Source organism: Tripterygium wilfordii, chromosome 2 (assembly GCF_013401445.1).
Source record: "Tripterygium wilfordii isolate XIE 37 chromosome 2, ASM1340144v1, whole genome shotgun sequence".
NCBI lineage: Eukaryota > Viridiplantae > Streptophyta > Magnoliopsida > Celastrales > Celastraceae > Tripterygium > Tripterygium wilfordii.
This window is the reverse complement of record NC_052233.1, coordinates 10,524,015-10,547,812: the sequence shown is the minus strand read 5'-3', so window position 1 is coordinate 10,547,812 and position 23,798 is coordinate 10,524,015. Positions and strand designations below refer to the sequence as shown.

General features: G+C 36.9%; 3 protein-coding genes across 4 annotated transcripts; 1 reads left to right on the top strand and 2 right to left on the bottom strand.

Moving 5' to 3' along the window:
• Positions 1-4,824: 4,824 nt before the first annotated feature.
• LOC120011156 lies at positions 4,825-6,145 on the bottom strand. The gene is made up of 3 exons (XM_038862225.1): positions 6,086-6,145; positions 5,394-5,494; positions 4,825-5,179 (listed from the first exon to the last, which is right to left on the bottom strand). The coding sequence occupies exons 1-3, from the start codon at positions 6,143-6,145 to the stop codon at positions 4,825-4,827; spliced, it is 516 nt and encodes a 171-aa protein (XP_038718153.1).
• LOC120016530 (peroxisomal membrane protein PEX14-like) lies at positions 6,092-13,482 on the top strand. Of its 2 annotated transcripts, XM_038869350.1 has the most exons (12): positions 6,092-6,333; positions 7,187-7,425; positions 7,556-7,595; positions 7,711-7,904; positions 8,199-8,388; positions 8,543-8,632; positions 9,337-9,407; positions 9,489-9,531; positions 9,633-9,700; positions 12,073-12,117; positions 12,237-12,305; positions 12,737-13,482. In XM_038869350.1, exons 1-12 carry the CDS (start codon positions 6,276-6,278, stop codon positions 13,202-13,204), a joined length of 1,575 nt encoding a protein of 524 aa, XP_038725278.1. In that variant the 5' UTR covers positions 6,092-6,275; the 3' UTR covers positions 13,205-13,482. The 2 variants fall into 2 exon arrangements, with proteins under 2 accessions (XP_038725278.1, XP_038725284.1); XM_038869356.1 differs by lacking the exon at positions 12,073-12,117.
• Positions 13,483-17,039: 3,557 nt separating this feature from the next.
• On the bottom strand, positions 17,040-18,313 carry LOC120016600. Its single transcript, XM_038869448.1, has one exon. It carries the CDS (start codon positions 18,050-18,052, stop codon positions 17,174-17,176), a length of 879 nt encoding a protein of 292 aa, XP_038725376.1. The 5' UTR covers positions 18,053-18,313; the 3' UTR covers positions 17,040-17,173.
• Positions 18,314-23,798: the final 5,485 nt, after the last annotated feature.

The following is a 23,798-nucleotide window of genomic DNA, read 5'->3' as shown; positions in this document are numbered from 1 at the left end:
CTCTTTGTTCTAATCGTTCAAGGTTTGAACCCAAACTCAAATCCATGGGTTCCTACATTATTTGAGGCCTAAAGGAAGCTTGAATCCCTTCCCTCTACTTGTTTCTACAACCTTGGTAAGTTTCTTAAACCTAAAAGCTAGTATTTAAAGATTGAGTGATTTGGGATTATAGGGTTTTATGGGTTTTGTAGATTTGGGGGAAATTCTTTCAATTAGATGAAATTAGTGATCTAATAGGTTGATTTAGACTTGTTTATGGTTGTATTGCTAGATTCTATTGTGGATTGGAGTAGCAAGCTTGAGTAGGTGAAGTTTAAGAATTTGGGAAGTTTTGGGTAAGAGAAGGTAATGAGTTCTTGATTTATTGGATTAATTTGTGTTAGATATGTGCAATTGAAGTTGTTTGTATATTGATTGGAGGATGGGTTTACCGAATGATAGGTTGGTTGAGGCCAGGAAAAGTCAAGGTTGAGTATTGATTTACATAGCTAATTTTTGGAGTGCGAGGTAGGGAAATTCCACCCTTTGTTATTCTCTTTGAATGTGTCTTCCTATTGAGAATATTTATCTTTCCCAATGTTCATTATAAATTGGTTCTCGCCTTAATTGTACCTAAGGGAGAACAACCCCACTTTGTGATATCCTTATTGTATGATTTGAATTATATTACATACTCTACTTGTTTAATCTTCCATTGAGCATGAATTACTCTTGAACATGCATCATGTAGTAGTATATATATATATATATATATATGTATATATCTAGAATGTACAAATATCCTATTGCATAACCATGTTGGACATGTATGGTAGATGTCGGGTATGGACTCGTATATCTCCTAGTTGTGATTGATGTGAAATGTGGAATGTCGTTGGGCTGTTCAAGGTTCCCATGACTACAGGAATGCTGGTGGGCCGGATCAGGATTCCATATGTGCTTGAAACACCATGTGATGATGTCGTTGGGCTGTTCAGGGTCCCGATATGTGTAGGGATGCCGGTGGGCCAAGTTAGGATCTCGTATGGTGTGGTTATCTACTTGTGTTTGGTGTACATGATGTTAGCTATCATATTGTTGCATTTGTGTCTTTCTTTGATATTTCAGCCTTATATTATTCACTTACTCTTTATTATTCCCTACTGGGCCTTTCACTCACCCTTTACTTTCTCCTATTCCCTCCTCGTAGGTGAGTCTAGTTCCGGTACCAGGGTTGTGGATCAGGAGGAGGGTGCGTGACATGGATGGACCCCTGGAGAGTGATAGGACTAGATAGTTCTAAACTTTATTTATGTTATTACTATTTTGGTCGTATCTATATTTCTTAGTTGAGACGTTGTGTGATATTCCCATTCTTGACTGTGGGATGGACAGTAGGGAGGGTACTCCGTGTGATCGGGACTCCCGAACCGGGTTTGTGGACTTTGTGTCCTGACGACTTCTTATGTTTGTTAGATTGCTATTTGTGCTGGATGTTGATTATATATGTTGTTGTGTGGAGAAATTATGTGTGACTGTTAGGTGGCCTGAGGCCCTGATTAGATGTGAAATTGATTGATGATATGACATGCTAGGAGGCCTGATGCCCTGGTTAGAATTGAGAATTTAAATTGTGATATGAATTGTTAGATGGCCGGAGGCCCTGCCTAGGTTGTGCATATATTTGTGAATTTGCTGCGTGTTACTCCAGGTTGGCATCCTCCGTATTATGGGGAGGTGCTATCAAAATTTTTGGTGACTTAATGATTGAATAAATTAGGAGATTGATTAAGAGGATACCAAAAGTAACACATTCCGGATCGGGGTGTTACAGTCTTGTTATGACCTGTTAATTTTAATTTTATACATCCAAAAATTGCTCTTTAAAATTTAATATCCTAACTTTCTGAACTTCTTCGAACCACTTATTAAAATCTGTTTAACTTTTTGAACTTCTTCTGAACGTCTTCTTTGTTTTCTGCATTTTAGAGGGCCTTTTGTTCTTCATTGAACTAACATTTGGTTTGGATTTACTTGTCTTTTGGAAAATGCCCTTGCCATTTTATGAAGCTTTTTAGTTTTTACTCAATATTAGTTGATAGTTGTTTTTATGTTTCTCTAATCATATATAGGAACGAGCTGCGAGATCACTATTCCACAAGACATACAATCATCAATTCAAGTACGAGCATTGTTGGTTGGTGCTGAAGAGCTGCCCCAAATGGCAACAATATAGTGCTGAGAGCAAAGCTGGTATTGAAGTTGGTCTTGACAAGCGAGGACCTTTTGTTGACACAATGTCAAATTGGAATGTTGGGGGGTCACATGGTGATGATTTGGAAAGAGAAGTGACTGATACAGGGCTGCCCGAGCATAATTTTCAGCCAACATTCCCCAAGACACCTTTCACGGATGATTCACCATTTCAAGCATCGAATGGTAACGAGAGAAACGTTGAGGATCAAAGACCAATTGGTACTAAGGCTGCCAAAGCAGTGAAACAACGTAAGAAGTCTAGGAAAGGAGAGGCTTCAAGTCAAGTTAGCGAGAGTTTAAACGCTGGATTCCACGAGATGATTAAAACAAGCCGTTCAAATTGCGAACTATTGGTGAAGAACCATGACGATACACGAAGGGAAAAAATAGAAATTGACCGACAGCGTCGTGAGGATGATAAAAAGGTGTATGAAGAGGAGAGACAACTTACCATGAAGGCCAAAAAATAAAAGATCATGAGGAACATGGCCGGGATCACAAAGGATTTGATCTCCACAAGAAGGGAACTCAGGCATGTACAATCAGAGACTGAGTATGGGAAGTTGAATGCTTTGCTTGCTGCCCTAGAGGTCGAGCTAGAAGCGGAGATGGAAGGTAAAATCATATTAAATAAATCTGATACTAGAAGCTTTTCTTAATTTTAAGCCTTAATAATGTATATACTAAAGCATATTTTAATTCTACATATATGAAAAATGATAAGAACGTGGAAGTCGTAAGTCCTCCAATTCACACCGTTGAACACGGAACGCGACCCTCCAACTCAAATTGGCGTCAACGCTGGTAATTTTAATCATTGACAATTTAATATACCTTGTAGATGTTGATATAAATGACTATTGTGCTTCATCGGCAATTGAGCTTGATGCTTTGTAGTATATCCATCTTCCCAATTAATTGACACATGTTTTTAAGAATTAAAAAAGCAATCTACATTTACGCTTTTACCTTATTTTGTGCTGAATATGATCGAGCATGGCATGTATGTTATGTCACGCAAGGAACGCTACATTAAGTCTCTCTCTCTCTGCAGACATGATATTCTATCAACTTCAATTATGTGTTAGGTTTTGAGTGGTTTGTTCCATTCATTGTACTAAAACCATCGGACAAATAGTTCTCTATAGTATGCTTTTCCAAATTCTTTATTTAATTATATTATCACGAGATGTTGTATATATGTACATGCACACGTTTTCTAGACAATAGAGAAAGGGTTGGGGACCTAACACTAAAGTTCTTTATCTTAATTATATTATCGCGAGATGTTGTATATATGTACATGCATATGTTGTCTAGACAATAGAGAAAGGGGTGGGGGCCTGGCACTAAAGTTCTTAAAAGGACGACCATGAATTTGTGGTTTCATTTATTTATCTCTTATTCATGATTGTTTTGCCAAAAAATTTAATAGCGACCAGCTTATAGCCAAAATGTTTCTTTATCTTATCTGTGACAATGAATACATGTAGGATGTCGGACGACCATTGGCTCGAGAGGGAGAGGGAGACACATACTTCTGACGATGACACTAGCTAGATGTAACTTGGAAATCGAGTTTGCGTATTATTAATTTGGCCCCTATCTACTTTAGCATGCAATTCAGATGGTTGGATGTTTTATTCTTTGTATTTCAAATACTCATATCTGTTTATTGTGAATTTTATTTATTTGGAATGTGATTCACGTTGGATATTATTCATTTGGAATATTTCTGTATTTGATATGATTGTTCTATATTGAGTAGATGTTTTGTTGTGTTGTGAAAGAGAATTATTGATGTAGGGAATCTTATTGCTTTGATATCTATGGTCAATATTTCATTTTCATGCTTCAAAGCTAGTAGATTCCTGACTAGGACCAGACTGGTTCCAGCTGAGTTGCTGGTTACAAGGAGTACACATATTATATTTGAAGGTTGCCATGTAAACTCCATATATAAGCCATCAAATCCATTTTCAGACTTGCATTGATCTGGTCATCACGTGCCTATTCCATACGCGAGTGAATGTAGTGTGCAAGAACCTCTGGGATTGTAATGGTGTCAATGGCGGATACAACCTCATCGGACGGAGGCATCCATGGATCGATATCAATATGCCTCTAATCGTCAATAATCATGTTATGTAAAATGATGCATGTAAGCATAATTTTCTTAAGCTCAGAAGTCTTATAGTAACAGATTAGTCCCTTTGTGATGCCCCATTTAGCTTGTAGAATGCCAAAGGCACGCTCGACATCCTTTCGAACACTCTCGTGTGTTCTTGCAAATACTTGTTCCACAGGTGTGTGCGGATGAAGGAATGATTGCATTAGTGTAGCATATCGCGGATAAATTCCATCCGTTAGATAATAAGGCGTGAGGTAAACGGACCCATTGACAATGAATGGATCATTTGGCGTGCAATCTCTTATGAAATCGTTGAAAATATGAGAGTGTCGTAATACAGTAATGTCATTATGGGAACCAGCCATACCGAAAAATGCATGCCGAATCCATAAGTCATACGATGCCACTACTTCCAAGATTATCGTAGCAGATCTAGTGTGACCAAGGTATTGACCCTTCTAGGCGGAAGGACACCCATGCCACTCCCAGTGCATGCAATCAAGTGATCCTATCATGCCAGGGAATCCCCTTGCTGCATTTTCTTCCATTAGGTGCATAGTGTCATTCATGGTAGGTGTCCTCAAATGTTGATCCTTGTACAAAACCAAAATATTTTCACAGAATTTGGTAAGCGCTACCTTCGCAGTTGACTCACCAATTTTGATATATTCATCAAGACTATCCATTGGACCACCATATGCAAGAATTCTTAGTGCGGCCATCATCTCCTGAATAGCAGATAAACCCAGTCGTCCGATGCAATCAGGAAGACGCTGAAAATAGGTGTCTGTAGCTTCTAGATTGTCCTTGATCCTTAGAAATAATTCCCATCACATACGAAATCTTCGCCGAAACATATGAGGAGGATAAGTACAATTTGGTGCAAAGTAATCTTGCACAAAATCATTGTGAGCCATCTCGCGATCTCTATGAATGTTAATGCGTCCTTGGTTGGAAGGGACCAGATGATACCATCATGGTAAGCATTTGAGTAGCATTTTGTATTTCCTGCTACTCAAAAGCATACAAATCTTCATCTGAATCATCACTCGACTCCTCCTCAACAATGTTGGCTCTTCGACGAAAGAAACTCCACCTTCTATGAGAAAAATCTCCAGTCGTTGTTATCTATTGATAACTTTAATAAATGGAATTTTCTTGAAGTAGAATGGGGATTTGATTTGGCTCTGCTCAAAATATTGAGTGTATAGGATATTTATAGACAAAAGAGGCATGTATACAAGAAAGACAAATGTAGATGTCGTCATTTACATTTTTTTTTTAAAACATTTTCTTCCATCATTTACTATTTTTTTTAAAAATATATTGTATTTATTTGATGTAAAATTTTATTAATTAAAATAAGTGTTGAGGTTTAATGTAATTTAATAGAAAATCATTTTCAAGAGTATATATATTGTTGTATGTTATTCAAACATTTGCCACCAAAATTAACAACTCAAGCTAATATCTATTTAACACCATTGTACAATGATAAGAGACAATACATTTTCATTCACATCAATATCAACATCAACAAAACACCTTTTCCAATACATTTTACCCACCAACCATTGCAAGTGCCCTAAGTTGAGTTGCATTCATTTCAATCCATTTAGTATATTTAGTTGGGTTGGGCCGTATGTGGGCCAAGCCGAACATCAGCCCATGCATTCATGATACTACGAAACATGGTCAGAGGAGAGAGAGACACAGGACCTGATTATCCACCCTGTTTTTGGCAGTTCTCACGAGCACACCATTCGAGATGAGCAACATCTACGGCTGACATCATCATCGATATTTGTTTTTCCCCCTTCAGTTTCTCTTATTTTCTTTGCTTCTCCCCTCTCACTGATTGCCTCTTTTGGATTAGGGCTTGAAATTCAGTCGACGGAGGTGAGCAATAATGGCTACTCAGTCATCGCCTCCTCCAAATCCCGCCGACGATAAACCCCAAAATCAAGGTGCGATTTCTGTTCTCTATGTGTTTCTTTTCTTAATTCACGGGTTGCATATTCTGTTTGTTCTGTATATTTCTTTTTGGTTTCTCTGAAAATGAGAAAGCTGGATGAGAAGGAAATTGACTTGCAATATAGTAGGTTTTCGAGTTTTAAGCTAAAATTTCTCTTTCGTTTCTCTCTCATTTTGAATATCGGTTTCTAGATAGGGTAAACGATGTCTTTCATTTGTTGTGTTTGTATTTGGATTTATGGATTTAACTGCAGTAAAGGTGTATACTCGAGGGTTTTCACAACTCCATAGCTCTCGCAATTGACCTTGCTGTACGCCAATTTGTTCCAAAACAAAGCATGAAAGGAAGTGTAACCTAATATGTCAATCTTGTCCACTTAATAAGTTTGCAATGATTTGAGTATTTCTTATTATTGCTTTGTAGATCATTATGTTTTGATTACACAAAACTGAACAGTGGTAGAGCAATAGAAGTATTCTGAACTTTATGTACCTTGAGGATTTTGAAATTTTGGAGACACATGGAAGAAAAATCAATGACTACGAGGGGGAGCAAAGCAAATATGGTATTTAAAACTGGAAACTTAGTAACAAGTGAGAAGGCTTTAAAACACTTTCGCCAGTGTGATAACACACATTGACACTCAAGTTCCTTGTGCAATAAAATTATGTTTAATATTTATTAGAGATCAAAGCTGACTAGAAGTTGCTTTTCTTTTTGGTTGATGGTAATGGGGGCCATATCCGGCTTCAGGATGCTTGAATCGTTTGCTCTTCTTAATCTTTGAAGTGCGTAAAAACTGTGCATCCAAGATAATTAACCTGTCTTTTCAACTTGAGTTACAGATACTTTACAGCCCAAATACGATGTTCAGCAAAATGCAAGCACAGAGGACACCAAACAGAGTTCTACAGCATCTGTGTTTGTGAACTCAGAACCAATGCGGGAGGACCAAGTGCAGAATGCTGTAAAATTTCTCTCTCATCCAAAGGTCAGGGGTTCTCCTGTTATGTATAGACGATCATTTCTTGAGAAGAAAGGCCTTACAAAGGAGGAGATAGATGAAGCTTTTCGACGTGTTCCTGTAAGCAAGTTTTTTTTTTTAAAAAAACACCTTTTGCCTTATAGTTCCATTCAATTGCTTCTGAGAAGCTTATTTTTTAAATACATTTTAACCTTTTGTCTCTTTGCACCAAATTTTATGCGACCTACAGGACCCACCTTCTAGTTCTCAGGCAGCTAGTACAAACCAAGGTAAGCAAATTATAATCCATGGTTAGAGTTCATGGTGGTACTTGGATTTGACTAGGACTTGGATTGCATGAAAATTTTGTACCTAATTCTATGTCGTCTACCATTGCATCAACAGATGGACAGGTTAAGCCAACTTTAAACTATCAGCCACAATCCCCAATGCAAACTCTGCAGCCTGCAGCAGCTTCACCAACTGGTGTCGTTTCCTCAGTGGGGGCCTTAGTGCAGTCTCGGTTTCACTGGTATCATGCTATTCTTGCCGTTGGCGTCTTGGCAATTTCAGGAGCTGGAACAGCCGTTTTAATTAAGGTATTAATGAGCAATCTTTCCTCTCTACTAAGCTGTTAGATATTTCATACTGCTTTTATGTGTGTGTGTGTGTGTGTGTGTGTGTGTGTGTGTGTGTGTGTATATATATATATATATATATATATTATATTATATTATATTATATTATATTTCCATTGTTTTTATTGTATAGTATTAACTATTATGTACCATATTCTTCTTTCTTAAAAAATTTAGCACGAACACATGCTAAAATTTGTTAACATGTAATCATGCGAAAGTAGTTAAGAGAAAGATAACGCATTCCTTGTATAGAATGCTCTGGTACCCAGGTTGAAATCTTGGATACGTAATGTTGTCTCGGAGGAAGATGATGATCCTGCGAAAAAAATAAATGCAAAACCAAGTTTGGCAGAAGAAACGGCGGCGGCGGCAAAAGCTGCTGCAGCTGCTGCGGCTGATGTGGCAAAGGCAAGCCAGGAAATGCTAAGTTCCAAAAATGAAGGTAGAACTGTTATGGTAATTTAATTTATTCTGTCACGTGACTTGTTGATGCAAGAATTCCTATTATCTTTTCAATCCTTATTTTGATCCATTGGAATTATTTAGTGATGAGCAACTATTCATTTGATTTATGAAACTTGGCTTGTCCTTTACAGATAAGAGATACTTTGAGGAATTTATGAATCTTTTAGATGTGCAAGTAAAGGAAATGAAGTCTATGAGTGTTGCCATACGGAAGTTGGAAGGTAGAGAATACTTCTATATCATCACAATCAGATATGTTGATATGTTTTCTGTCGGGCTTTCTTTGTTTTTCGCTTTTAAATTTTGTTTTTCTTGCTGTAGACTTCTGACTGCCTATATCTGTAGCACTTTGTTTTAGGATTTCAATTTGTTCTGAATGGGGGTTGCATGGCGTGGGACCTTGAGGTCCAGTGAAAGGGTTGCTCTTGCTCTTTATTGATTGGGAAAGAAAAATAGAAAACAATTTAAGATTATAATAGTTGTCTTCAGTCTTCACCTTATTTGGGTTTCTCTCTCTGTCTCTTTTTCTTTGCTCGGGGGTAGTGTGATCATAAGACTCATTGGTTTAGGATATCCCTAGAAATGTAAGTGATCTCAAAATTCTGTTTCATTGACCTTTAAGTATCACTTCTTCAAAGAAAGGGAGTTTTTAAATTTTAATACCTAGCACCTGTTTGTTCATGATTCCATTCTGTGGAAAATTGTTTGTAAAGTTGGCCATTTTGGCTTAGAAGTTTGTGATCATCTGTATCTGTTTTACCTCCTGACCACTTCCTTGCTTCTATTGACACTAATATTGCCTGGAAATAATGATGAGGGGCCACAACATGCTTAGCGGTTAAAGGCCATGAAATGTGGAGTCTGTGACCATCTCTTTTGCTTCTGGTAACGCGTTGTTCTGAGTCTATTATCCTTTATTTGTCAGGACAAGCAAATAAACCTGGAACTGCATCTGTTTTTGAGGAAGATCATGGAGTCTCAAACATGAGTTCAAAGGTTAGTTGAAAATAGTTCAGGTACTGATTACTCTGTCGATTAAACCTAAGTTAGAGGTTTACTAATTTATATTTCTTGCAGCACACGTATGCGAATGGCGAGGCGGATGTTAACTCACGCTCAGGTTGCTCCTTGAATTTCAGTTATTGGTTCTTTGTTTTCAACCTTTTACAGTAGTGTCAGTTTTAATGTTAATAATGAAATCTTCATTAATGTCCTCTACAGTGAGGCCTTCCTCCTCACCTGCTTCTACAGAACCCTCTGTTGCACCTCACCCAAAATCATACATGGAGGTCAGTCATTTTCATGTTTCCTTTGTAGTTGTTTTTCTTTAGTTTGCTCATTTATGATGGAAACATGTGCAACTCTGTTATTTTAAATATGCATATCACCGTATCGGTGAGCTGATTCCTCGGAAAAAATGTAGATTGTAGAAAGGGTTTAATTGTTTTGCATCAATGGGCAGAAGATGTTATCAACCAGGAATGTGAGTGAGGGCGTGACACTGTCATTTACTTTCAAATATCATACCATATTCATAGCTAATGCAAAAATGGAAACCGTAATGCTAACAGTCTAAAATTACCATAGGATTTGGTCACTGCATCGCAGATTCGCAGTGCAGCTTCAAAAATAATATGGAAGATTACCCATGAACCCGCTCAAGTTAGGTAAAACGAAAGGGGAAAGAAACTCGAAAAACAGCCTTTGCTTTTGAAACGACACTAACTGCCTTGTTGGAATTACAAGGTAACTGGTTGATTTCATTATGGTTACAAGGTAACCGTAATGCTAACAGTCTAGAATTGCCATAGGATTTGGTAACTGTATCGCAGATTCGCAGTGCAGCTTCAAAAATAATATGGAAGATTACCCATGAACTCGCTCAAGTTAGGTAAAATGGAAAGTGAGAAAAACTCGAAAAACAGCCTTGGCTTTTGAAACAATACTAACTGCCTTGTTGGAGTTACAAGGTAACTGGTTGATTTCATTTTCGCTTGATATATATTTTAAACTTTGATGCATTCAAGTTTTGGTGTTGCCCTTAATTAATTCTTCTGCAATCCTTCATCATGATTTGCAATCTGAAAAATGCTATTGGAATTTGTGTCTTGATTTTTTTTAATCTAAGTGTACATCTGGGCAGTGTTGTCACGAGGCGGCCGGGCGCGCGCCTAGGAGCGCCGGGTGAGGCGCAGCCTAAGGGCCTCGCCTAGCCTTAATCGCCTGGCTTCAGCCAGGCATGGCCTAGGCGCACGCCTCAGACCAGGCGCAAGGCTAGTCGGGTGTGCGCTTAGGAGAAAAAGGGAGGTTTACGTGGGTTTTTTTAAAGATTTTTTAAAATTTTATTTTAAAGAGACTTCTAGATCTAGGAGAAAATGGGCCATGTGGGTTTCTATTTTCTAAGATCTATTTTTTTTAATGTTATTTTAAAGAGACTTCTAGTTCTAGGACAAAAGGGTTAGGTGGATTTTAAAGAGACTTCTATTTTTTGATGTTATTTTAAAGAGACTAGTAGTCAAACATCTTTGCCACCTAGATCGACTTTGCTGTCCCTCGCGTGTCTCTGCTGCAGCGTCTCTCTGTCGTCTCTCCTCTCTCCTCTACTTAGTCTCATCTCTCCTTGCTGCTCTTTCTTATTATTTTTCATGTATAATACAACTGAACTGCTCCTTCGATTGTTACAGCTTCAAAGCGCTCTGTAAAATTTACAGCCTTCGATTGGTTCCATTATTAAGAACAAATCGACATCCATTTTTTCATCATCTTTGGTTCTTGATATTTTTTCTACTAAATGAAATTGCATGTATGTTTGCAATCTAGCCAATATAATATATTTATCTTTTTTAAAAAATATTGCGCCTAGCTTCAGCTCGGGCGGGCGCATTGCGCCTCGAGCGTTTGAAGGGCTGTGCGCCTTTTGCCTTTAACAACACTGCATCTGGGGTGTTGGATCCGAACCCCTGCCCTCATGGGCTGGCTGGAGGGGATCCTACCACTTGAACTAGTTGTGATCCTCAATCCAGTGCCATGAATTGTATATTTGGTACCTTCATTTATGTATGAGATACGGATACTTCCGTAATAACTAAAGTGACTGTTGATGCATCACATTACTGAGTACTTATTGGAAAGAGAGTGACGAAACACAATAAACCCGTCCAGAATTCCCAAGAGGTGTGTGTATCAGCTAAATTGTGCCCTATCGGTTCCAAAGAAATTTGTGAATATAATTATCCTGCTCCTTCATTCGTGGCTGCTGCTTCTTTGGATCTGAAGAAATTTGTGACAATAATTATCCCTTTTCTCTGCTGGAAGTTGAATTTGCATGCTTGCCTTCCCGAGATTGGAAGTGCTGCAATCCACATAATTAATGTGTAGTGAATCTTATAATTTATTACAGTTAATCTTTTTTTAGATTTCACAGGGTATATCTATATATGGTTTTCCTTATTATTCCAAATGGAGGCGAGTTGATTTGTTTGCCATCTCAGAAGTCTTAACTGCATATGTTAGTTTGACTTTTCTTCATATTTTGTGGTAGTGACGCTGGAGATACAATAAACGGTGGCCTACAAAATTTTTGAATGCAGTAACCTACACAAGTTATAGCATTGCTTTGGATTTGGCATAATACTTTTTACTCATTATCTTACTCTGACAGATTATGGCAATGGTCCAGAGAGGGGAGAAACCTCCTAACATTAGAGTAATTTACCTCTATTTTTTTTTTTTTTCAGAAAGCAATTTATTCCTAGTTTGTATGCTGGGGTAGACCTCTCTGTTTGGTCAAACAACTAATTTCCTGTCATTCTGTGGCTTATGTAGGACATAAATGATCAACCTCCTAACCCTAACCAGCAAATCCCTAATCCACGTGTAGCACCAAGAACTAAGGTATGCTTTCCAAGACACATGCCTCATTTTATTTCTATATAAGATTCATGGATATTTGATCTCTTTAAATTCAGTGGCTGTTTAAGAAAGGGAACTTTTGGACTTCATGTCAGTTACATAGAGGGGGATGTTTCTTTGATTTCGCACATTCAAATATTCAATTCCAGCACTGTCAGTGGGGCATTATATGCATGTACTGCTAATACAGTTGCAAATCTGACAATTAGAACTACTGTACTAGGAGAAGTGTTACTGATGCAACAGTCCTCCTCATTGCAAGTTCTTCGACTATTGGCCTTTGCAAAATTAATAAAGAAGTGCTCTCGAGTCTTCAGGATCTGTCAATGTTTATCTGACAACTATCGAATAAGAAGAATTTTTGAATGCCCCTCATTTACCGTAGTCTGATGATACTCTCTCTTCTTGTATAGCCTTGGGAGGTTGGTCAGGCCCAAAATAGCTCCAACCAAGTACTTCAATCTCAAGTGAGTGTGGAAGGCTTGAATTCGAATGCACAATACAATGGGCTGAGCTATCAGTTGGATGGTGAGAGCTCAGTGCCCTGGCGGCAGCAAAGGAGTGCCAGAATCACTGAGATAGAAAACGAAGATGAACTCAAGGCCGGAGCTTATGGCATACAAACTAATGAGCAACGAGTCCAGCGCACATGGGTTCCTCCGCAGCCACCCTCCGTTGTGATGGCTGAAGCAGCTGAAGCAATCCGACGGCCAAAATCAACTGTCCAGAGGGAACAATCAGCAGATGATCTGTCAGCATCCCGTCCTGACGATGCAGCTGATGAGTTGCACAGAGTCACAAAAATATCTGAATCTGGAGGTGCGGCGGAGATTATTGGGGAAGGGTCTGGATTGAATTCTAGCGAAATACAAATAGAATAGGAGAAGAAACCATCGTGAAGCTGGATTGAATTTTCCCGATCTGCCGCTGATAAGTTATCTAATAGATATTTGTAGTGATGGAACTTACTCCCATCAATATGCTGGATCTACATGAAACAGGAAAAAACTTGTCTAGTTAATGCTTGTACCATGTGTTTGTCGATTCATTTCATGAGCTAGTATTGTTTGAAATAAACAATGAAAGCTAATTGTATTGGACTTTCTCCTTGTAAACCTGTAGCTATTGATTATGAAAAATTATGTTGCGTCTTTGTTTAGCTTGCTTTTTAGGTAATATTTTTTTTCCTTAAGGTCCATAACTAGTTAGCATCAGTCCTAACCTTTAGACATCTTCAGTTCCGGTACACCATATTTTTACTGAATGACTCATTAATTAGTAACATATTTGTAGTGTTTACTATACTGCATTATGACTAGTACAGGATGAAATGTGTAGCATTAATTGACTTTGCACGGCCAAAAAAGAAGAAGTGAATTTACTCTCATTTCTTTGCGTTTGAGTAAAACCAAAAAGGGCAAATAGAAACAACTAGAATCAAAGTTGCATTTGAACCATACCGGGTTAATAAAACTTGTACTCACTGTAGAAGGATTTGTCATGTTCCAACTCAGTCATCAAATGCTCAGAGGTAAAACGAGACTTGTTCTCAAATCCAAAATTTTTTTTCTCAAACCCAATCTTATTCATAGATCTGTTAAGATAAAGGTTTTGATCATAATGTTAAGACGTTTTTAACTTAATAATCTAAATTTCAAATTTGTTTTCAATTTGGTACCTCGGATAGATTTTTCCATTTTCAGGCAATTAACCCGCCTATGTAGCATTAGAAATAAAATAAACAAATTTTTTGATATAAATTATGAATTATGTGGAATTATATAGGAGAAATTAAACTTTCAAAAAAACTAAAAAAAATCCACAATCTTCTACTCTGGTAAGAAGAATAAGAAGTGAAATGTGTGATTTTGGTTCTTGTGATTGGGTTGTGACAAGCACAGAACAGAATTAGTTGTCTCGCCGTCGTTGGGGGAAATTATTCACCTACGACTTATGGGCGAGGGAATTCGCTGCTGGTTACAACAACAGTCTTGGGTTTAAGTCCCGTCTTTGCATGAATTCTAGAGTGATCATCATGAAGAATTTAATGGCTGAATCTTCTATATTCGACGTAAGGTTTTATTTTGTGCATTGTAAGAAACTCTTGAAACGTCAAGCACAGTGAAGTATTTTGAATTAAGTAGAGAATTTGTGAGAAAACGCAACTTTTAATTTCCAGGAAAGAAAAGAGAAACTGAGTCCTACATGACATCTTGTTGGCTGCAGCTTTTGTTTTAAAACCAAGCAGCAGATGATAATGTGTGGAGAAGGGGCTTGCGCAAATCATGGAAGGGTCCCCTTGAGGATTTGGGTTGTATTGTATGCCCCAGAAGAAAGTAAAAGAAAGACTGAATTGTGAAGTAGCCCAACCCTTCTGCTATGTCTCAATCATATTCCAACTTTGAAGTCTTCTCTTTTCTTTTTCTTTCTTTTTTTCTCTGATTCTTGCTTCTTTTTTTCTTTTTTTTTTCTTTTCCTAGTAAGAATCTTGAATGAAGTTATGGTTTTAGCAAGCCAAATGAGCATGAATTGATAATTATTTGGTGAGCAATGCCAATTAATTAATGACCCAGATGTGACATCTATAATAGTCATTGATTATACACATACAAGACCCATTTAACATTCGCACTCACCATGAATTTGGGGTAAATGAGGGTGTCATAAATTGGAGGTCTTGAGCATTTTCCTTATTTGATGCGTATGAGACCGATAGTTTTAGACTCCAGGCGAGTTGATACGGAAATATCAAGCAATCTCTCTCAAATATCAAGATGAATCTCCATCGATAATATGGTTTTAAAACAATATATTATTGTAAATAACCATTAAAAAAATACTGAGAGCTACCGAAGATCCCAGCAAAGTTTTTCAGACGGATCAAAGTAATATTATTTTAATATTAACTCCCCTCAACATAATTTAGTGGCTCCGTCCTTACAAGAAGGGACAAATTGCTTGTTATTGTGAACACAATTGGGTTTAAGAACAAAAAGGAGTGGACACTAAAACTCACTAAGAACAACAAGAGCGATTTGTGGGCACTAGTCCTCTGTTCTGCTGGTATATTATCCCAATCAATCAATTATTCTTTGGAAAACTTTTTGTCTCATCTTCCACTTCCCAATGGCCAATACTAACATCTAGTTATATGTATCAATATCAATATATGCTTCTTAAGGTCCCACTTGCCTCCAACTAGGCGAGAGAGAGAGAGAGTATGATTGGGGAGATGGTGAAACCTTTAACACATTTCCCAAAATCCCAAATTAATAGTGGAAATGACGAATGTCAAAACAAATAGATCATGACCAACAGATAGATCATCCACCCAAAATGCTTGTCGTATTGGGCATCCGGCTCACCCTTTATTTCCTTTCAACTTCAATTACAAATTTTGAGAAAAAATAAAGAGACCTATGGCCCACTCTAACCCATCCAATTCCAATACACAAGAAAGTAGAATTGTAGAAACATCTCTGCTCTGCAATTCCAATTATGTACAAGTGTGGTGGGACCCTAGGCCTGCCCTTTACTAGTCCTCACTTTTTTTCTTTTTCCTTTGAGGGGAGTCAAAAAATGGATTTCGGATCAGAAAACATTACATATTTAAGAAATATTTATATGTTTGGATTCTAATTCGGATTGATTTAATTCCAGACAAATAAATCAGACGGATCGATTTAATTTCAGACAAGTAAATCAGATAATAATCTAATACAAGTTAGGGTTCGGATAAAATTTATATGTTTGAACCCGCACTCAATTTTAAACCGGACAAAATTGTTTTTTTTTTATCTAGATTTTGGAAATATAACTTGTGTCCAAACTTTATTTAATCCGACCAGGACAAATTCGATCATCTAGATCGGACGGAATTTTGTCACCCATATATTCCTTTTCGTTTGTGTCAACTATAGAGTATATACTTATAGACTTTATTGTTATACTATGCACTATTTTGTATATGTTTTTTTTTTTCTCTGTATTTTAGTTAGCCATTTCTTTCATTCCAGGAATCCGGATGGTTAGACTGCAAATCAGATTTCCCAATTGTCAACATATATATTAGGCCGGTGATGTAGTGCACAAACTTTTGACGGTTTCTCAATGAATTGACGACAAACTTTTGTGAAAACTATTCATTATTATTTTTTATCAAACATTTCGTCCTTTTGCTGGTGATTTTGGCGTTTAACTTTTTTCTAAGTTTGCGTATAAATATTTCTCCCCTAACTTCGAATCACCTTCAAAGAAATAAAGAATTTGAAATTATCTTGAACAAGTAAAACCAAATGTCAAAACAGAATACTCAACCAATTTCAGCAAATACAGCCTTTGCTTGGTTGTAAAAACTTCCAGAAAGTAAAGGTATACTAGAGAAAGGGATAGCAGATGAACGCACATGATTTATGTGAAATCATGGGTTGATATGTCTCATAAAATTGTGTGCGTCCATTTTAATATTTGGGAGAGTCAAGACAAAAAATAATGAGATCCATATTGATAAAGCAAACATACCCTTTTTATGGTGTGGATCTACCCCACCTAGTCACCACACTATACCTTAAACCACTCATGAAAAATATGATCAGTTTGTGATATTTGCATATCTTAATTATCAACAAAACACCTTAGTCATTAATTGGAATGGTAAGGATAATGTCTATCACCCTTACCAGGGTTTGAATCCCCCCTCTCCCCGTTTCAAAAAAATTATTAACAAAGCCAACTAATTAAATAAATCGCCAAAACCATAACCATGTGATTTGTCTGCCAATAACATATTACATAATTAATAACTAATTAAAATCTATTAACACAACCAAAAAACGTCCCAACCTTTAGCTTCAATAGCGACGAAAATTCCGAGTTTGCCCATACACATTCGTGAAAACCCCAACCAGGTCCTGCCGATACGGCAAGTAAGACCGCCGTTTCTCGCTTTCCTTCACTGCCCTGTTTCGTTTTACAGATTCCTCCTCAACTCCCCCTTTCGCCTCCTTTGCGTTGGAAACTGGTGTTCTCTGCTTCGCTTCCCCTGCTTTTTTGTTGTTATTGATTGATGCCAGGAACACGAACGTGTCCTTGCCGTCGCTGTGGCTTCGGTTCAACAGGTCTCGAAACTTCCACCGCTTCGACGAACCTGTGGAACCGCTCTTCTTGCACATCCTTGGCGACGACTCTCCCGCCTTTTTCGGAGTCCAGACGCAGTAAGTGCCTGGTTCCGCGCCGTCTAGTTCGTCCGCCTCCGACGATGAACAAGACGTGGATGTCAGTTCGCGCTCTTCGCTAAACAGCTGCCGTAAGGGCAGCCGATTCGACGTCGCTTTGGTTTTAATTGTGGTGGTTTCCTCGTTGATTTTGCACAACGCGTTAGAGATCAAATCTGTGTTGAAGAGAGGGTAGACCGGCCTGATCTGGCCGTTGTAGAAGATATCGTCAGCGGTGATAGGTATGAACTCCCGGTCTCTGCTCACGATTGAAAACTCAAACTCTTCATCGCTTACATCTTCATCGTTGTTATCGTTCTTTTCGTCGTGACTTTCTTGTTCTGGTTGTTCACAACTCCCGGTGCTGAAATCGTAGAAATTAGAGTCGGAGACTGTTCCATCGTCGAATTCTTGAACGACTCTGGCAGCAATCTCGGCGAGCTTTCCGAAAGAGTAGGTGTCGAAACTGGGAGATCTGTCCGGAGAGATCGAGAGTAGTGAACTACTTTCCTGCATTTCCGAATTCACTTTTCAATTTCTAGAGAGAGGAAGAAGGAGGAAGGAATTGGGAGATATATAGAGAGAGAGAAAGAAGCCGTGTTGATGGAGATTTGAAGGAAATGAGGAGGCGGTGTTTGGATATACGCGAGCGTGCGAGTGGGGGTGGAATATTTATTATTGGCTTTTGCGGAGCTTCATTTGAATCCAAATCGAGCGCAACGCGCTTTCTTTATAAGGTGGCGGAGCCGCGGAGAGGTTGGTGGGCCTGGGCCTAATAAGTAATCAAAATGGGCTTTTTATGGAATGTTAATACTAACTTGGGCTTTGGGTCCATTTCGTAAAAAATTTGAGAAGTATATATACCATTTCATGTTGTGATTGTTTGGTTCAATTTTCGTTGATTGTTGTATATATGTTGTGATAAATTACATAAGGGATAGTATGCGATTCATTATAAAATAAAAGAAATTAATTATCAAAATTGTTACACATTTTAATCAAACAATTTGACAATACACTATTAGCTCAAAATGGTCTTTTTATGGGGAAATTCATTATACTAACTTTGGCCCTTTATAGGTGAGAAGGAAGACCAAGGAAAAAAATCATTATTCACAATTATGGTTATAGAGTCAGAGTGTACTACTTAGCTAGTTGGTACGCAAAATTCGCAAAATTTGAGTAATGACTAGTGCTAGTGTCTATGGTAGAGGCTAATGCGAGTGCAAATTGGCACTAATTAAGCAGTAACAACAACCACAATGGTGTAAATTTGTCGTGGCCAATAAAATATATTGGGGATGTATTTTGTTGATGTTGTTGGGCCAACAACAACAACCACAATGGTATAAATTTGTTGGCTTGATTTTTGGTGTAATAGAGGTGGGATCATGTTTGCTCCCCATGTGGATCTCACTTCTAACACACTCACATTTACACAAAAATCAATATTGTGCGTGCTCCACCTTTATTACACCAAAAATAAAGTCAGCAAATTTATACAATTATATCAATATATTTTTTTAGTCCAGCCACATCAACAAAATATTCAGTCGTATCAGCAAAACACGTATTCCAATACATTTTGTTGTCCCAAACAAAAAATTACCATTGCAAATACTTGAGTGTGGATTGAGTGGGACCCATGTGTTGGAGTCAACATGGAGGTCAACCATGTCCCATGTCTCCATACTTGACCCAACAAAATGGAGACAATAAATTTACATCATTGTACACATCTAATCCCATGTTGGGCCAATAAAACACACTTTTTGCTCATTCATGTCCATCAGATGTGCACCATTGTGGTTTCTCTCAAGTCTTAAGCACCGATGATGATCAACAAGTGTTGAATCTTGGATTGGATAGAACACGTGGAGGATTCCATGCAATTTACAACCACCATCTCATATAATAATTGCTAATTTGAATATATCCAGGTTGAGGTTGGTAATTAATTGTATAGAAGATAGAAAATGTGTACCGATAGATGGAAGTATGGAACTTATCTCAACCCTGTTTTGGAAGTATATAGACGTCAAAATCCAGGTTTATAAGAAAGATGTAGAATAATGATACACAGCAGTCACCGGTTGATGTCAATTACCTTAGTGTTAGGAAATTAACACTATATATGTGATCTGTCTTGTACTTTGAATGAGACAACCCTTTTATATATATATAAACTTGGACGACTAACAAACCCCAACAGGGACAATAAACTGTTGTCGGATAATGATGATAATTTCTAAACTATATACTCAACTAGTTTTGTCTGTTGCCACCTATATATGTAGGCCTACCTACACCCACTTCAACAAATTTACACAATATGATTCAGTGTATGTATATATATATATATGATAGTGAATGCAATCAGTGTTTAGGCTGGAATGATGAATTGCAGCTGTATTAATTATCGAAGCACTATTACAAATAAAATCAGACATGCTTAATGGAGAGATAAATATACTTGACTTGATAGAAGAACCAGATATATTATGAGTGTGATCAAACGAGATAAACTCTGACGAGATTACAACTCATCTACTAAGATGACTTAGGAGTTTAAATGTTTGTTACATATGCTAAATGTAACGGTGATGTCTACGAAAGTGAGTTAGGTTTTATTTTATTTTATGAAATCAAGGCTATTATTGGATTGATGAGACTAATATTTCCACTAATTATTCTAAGTTCTAACCCAAGATATATTTTTTAAATGCAACAAGAATTTATATTATCAAATGATATACATCAGAGAATTTCTTCGTCGTTGTGGAAATTTAATTTTTCCTACAATTCGCATCTTCTGTAGAAAGGTTAGAAAAATAGTAAAATATCATAATGTAAGATCAATTCATTCAATATCTCATCCTTAGTTTAGATGACCCACTTATGCTAATTCGAAGCAAACCTGGTAGTAATGAATATTAGCCTTTGGGATTACGTAAAGTCCCATATTATAAGGCATGCATGATCAGTGCAATCAATAATAAAGACCATTTTTAAGGATGGACGGTGGTGCTGTGTTTTACAGTAGTGATTTCCTGGCTACCTTGCTTCCAGCATGAACATTTTATGGTGGGAATCGAATTTTGGGCACACAAATGTCTGACCTAGTCAATTGTCAACCAAGTCATCTCTCGTTCATCGTATCTTATTGTTGTTGTGTAACTATATGTTCTTCTTTATATTAATTATAATAATTGCAGTTTGATAACTTTCATAAAGAGGAAAAAATAATAAAATTAAGAAGAGAAATTTGTGATGATATGCCATTGTTTGAAATACGGCTACAAATATCTTTTATTCAATTTGTAGAAATTTTTTTGGTTTTTCCATACACAATAGTTCACTATTTTGCAAATAAATGTTGTATTCATAAAACAATTTTTTTTGAAAATATGGGATCTTGAAGCAATTTCCCACGTCTATTTCTCATGGATTTTTTCATAATTGCTTAGGGTTTATTTTTCCGAAATGCGCTTAGGCTTAAAACAATTGTGGATTGCATTACCAACAAGAGAAGACTCGGTTGATAATCGGTTGGGTTAAGCATATATGTGTTTAAATTTCGATTTCAATTACAAACATATTTCTCTGTGATATTTCAAAAAAATATATTTTATGGGATGCATTTTCAGACTCGGATATTATGAAGCTTGCAAGGTTACTTGATGGACCAGGCCCACACATTATGTAGTCGCATTGGGCTGGCTTCCACCTTTTGGGCTTCAGAAATCACAAACCCAGGTCCATCCTTAATAGCCTGTGAAGTGTGAACAGAAAATCCTCTTGAACCATATGACCTGTAAGTCACTGACAAGTCAAGGGAGGTTCAAACTTTACGAATATATCAACTTGATAATGATCATACACGTGCACAGGCTGCATGCATTCTTTCATTTCATCGAATCAAATACTGTAAGCACATACAAGCACATGAAACAATAATCAATTTATTAAACAATTTAAGACAAGAGCACATTTACGAAATACAAAAAATTTTGATGACTGATCGGATGGAGTGAGGTATGGTATAACCGAATCTTCTTAAGGTGATTTACGCCCAGCCAGTGGCGGAGTTAGGATGGATTGTCACTGGAGTCGCACTTTCTATAATGATAAACAATTATATACCAAAATAACCTATTAAGAGGACAAAATGATATTAGTTAAAATAACCCAAATAATCATAGTCATAAAAACAAACATATTACAATTTGACAAATAACAAATAAAATATTACATATATTAATTTTTTTTAAAAAAAAATTGAGTGGGGTCACTTGACCCCACTCCACCCGCCTATCTCCACCACTGCGCCCAGCCACAGGTGTCTTAACTCTCTTCGAACTAACACCTCCCAAGATACAACACTCCTTTACACTACAAGAATTTCACGGATTACCAACCGCTTTTTTCCAACCGATTGTTTCCGTTGGAATTTCCAACCGAATTTCCCACCGATTTCCAACCGATTTGGATTATATCAAGATTTTCAAACCGATTGAACATCGGTTGGAAAAATAAATTTTCCAACCGTCGTTCCAATCGATAGTGTGGTTGGAAAAAAAGTTTTTTTAAAAATTTTTTTAAAAAGATTTCCTACCGAATATTAGGTTGGAAATTTTTTTTTTATTTTTTTAACTAACGAATAATATTACAACCGATTAGTTCGGTTGGAAACTATTTTTATTTTATTTTACATATTATTTTCCAACCGATGTTTATCGGTTGGAAATTGGTTTTATTTTATTGTGTTTTATATTTGGAAAATAAATAAATTAATATCTACAATTTACTCACACATATATCTACAATTTAATATTTAATATATTAAAAATTCTGTTATTAATATTCACCATTGATATGATTTATGAAATCCATTTTCACCATTAGATTAAACATTTAAAATAAAACATAAAAAGTACTCTCAGGTATGAACTCCTTAAGGTGATCACCGCTTGTTAGAGACACTTCAAAACAAGCAGTACTATCGAACCAATTCAAAAGGTACTCTCAGGTATGAACTCAAGAATATAACAAGAGGAAGGCTTTGAAAACATAGACACTCCAATTGGAAGAACATAGAGAAAACGAATAGCAATGTGTAGAGAATGGAGGATTAATTCAGGTTCGTTTTGCTGGGTTAATGGGAGGCTCTATTTATAGTGATAGAGCCCAATAATTGACCCAAAAAATCAGGTTTGTTGCTGATTTAATGGACCTACTCTCCAACAAACCTTGACTCCAAAGCCCAGTCATCACCGATAGTGGATTATCACTTGAATCGCCGAAAAAGCTTTATGAAATCACGATTACCATTTGAAAATGAGCTCGATCCGGCTAATATAGCTAGCGTCGACGACCATGTATCCCACGAAATCTGCTTGGTTGACCTTGTAAATAGGAACTTCAACAGCCCATGATATCTTGAGTTGTATACCAAGTCTATTCACATTCAACCTTGGTGTTTTTTTCCAACACAAACTTCAAACATCAACAACAGTAACACCACCATCTTTACAAAATACAACAAAAAGCTCTGCAACTTGATACTAATGGAGAATACTAATTGATTTGTGTATTTGCCTAAGCGGAACCTGTAAACATAATACCAAGAGCATTGCTACTTACACATAAGGACAAAAATAAATTGTATTCCAACAAGGATAACTTAAAGAAAATTTTAGATAAAAAAAGTCTAGCAATTTACCAAAATTTTTGATCCTGAGAACTATTGTCACGCGCTAGGCTTCTTCTTCCTCACCATTTTCTCTCTTCTTCTTCCTTGATGTTGACAACCGAAAGTTGGTTGTCCGGCCATCATTTTCGATGAACTAACCACTGAAATGAAGCAATTGGTCAACCCGACCAAAGTCCAGTCATCACCGACTAGGGCTGTGAAAATTAACCGAAAAAACCGAACCGCTCGAGCGAACCGATCGATTGGGCGGTTCATATAATACATGTAAGTGAAAACCGAATTGATCGGTTATGTTAGGTTAAAAAAACCGAAAATTCGGTCGGTTTTTTATTTATCAAGACAAACCGACCGAACCGACCGAAATTATATATTTATAAATATTAAATATAAAATATAGTTAAGTAAGTTAAAGTTTTACAAATGTACAAATTTACAAGTTTAATTATAAAATTATAATCTTTTATTCTTAAAAATTTCTTATTACTAATGACTTAAATATATTATAATGATAATTGTAATTTGGACCATTGAATTTTGAATCAATGGCCC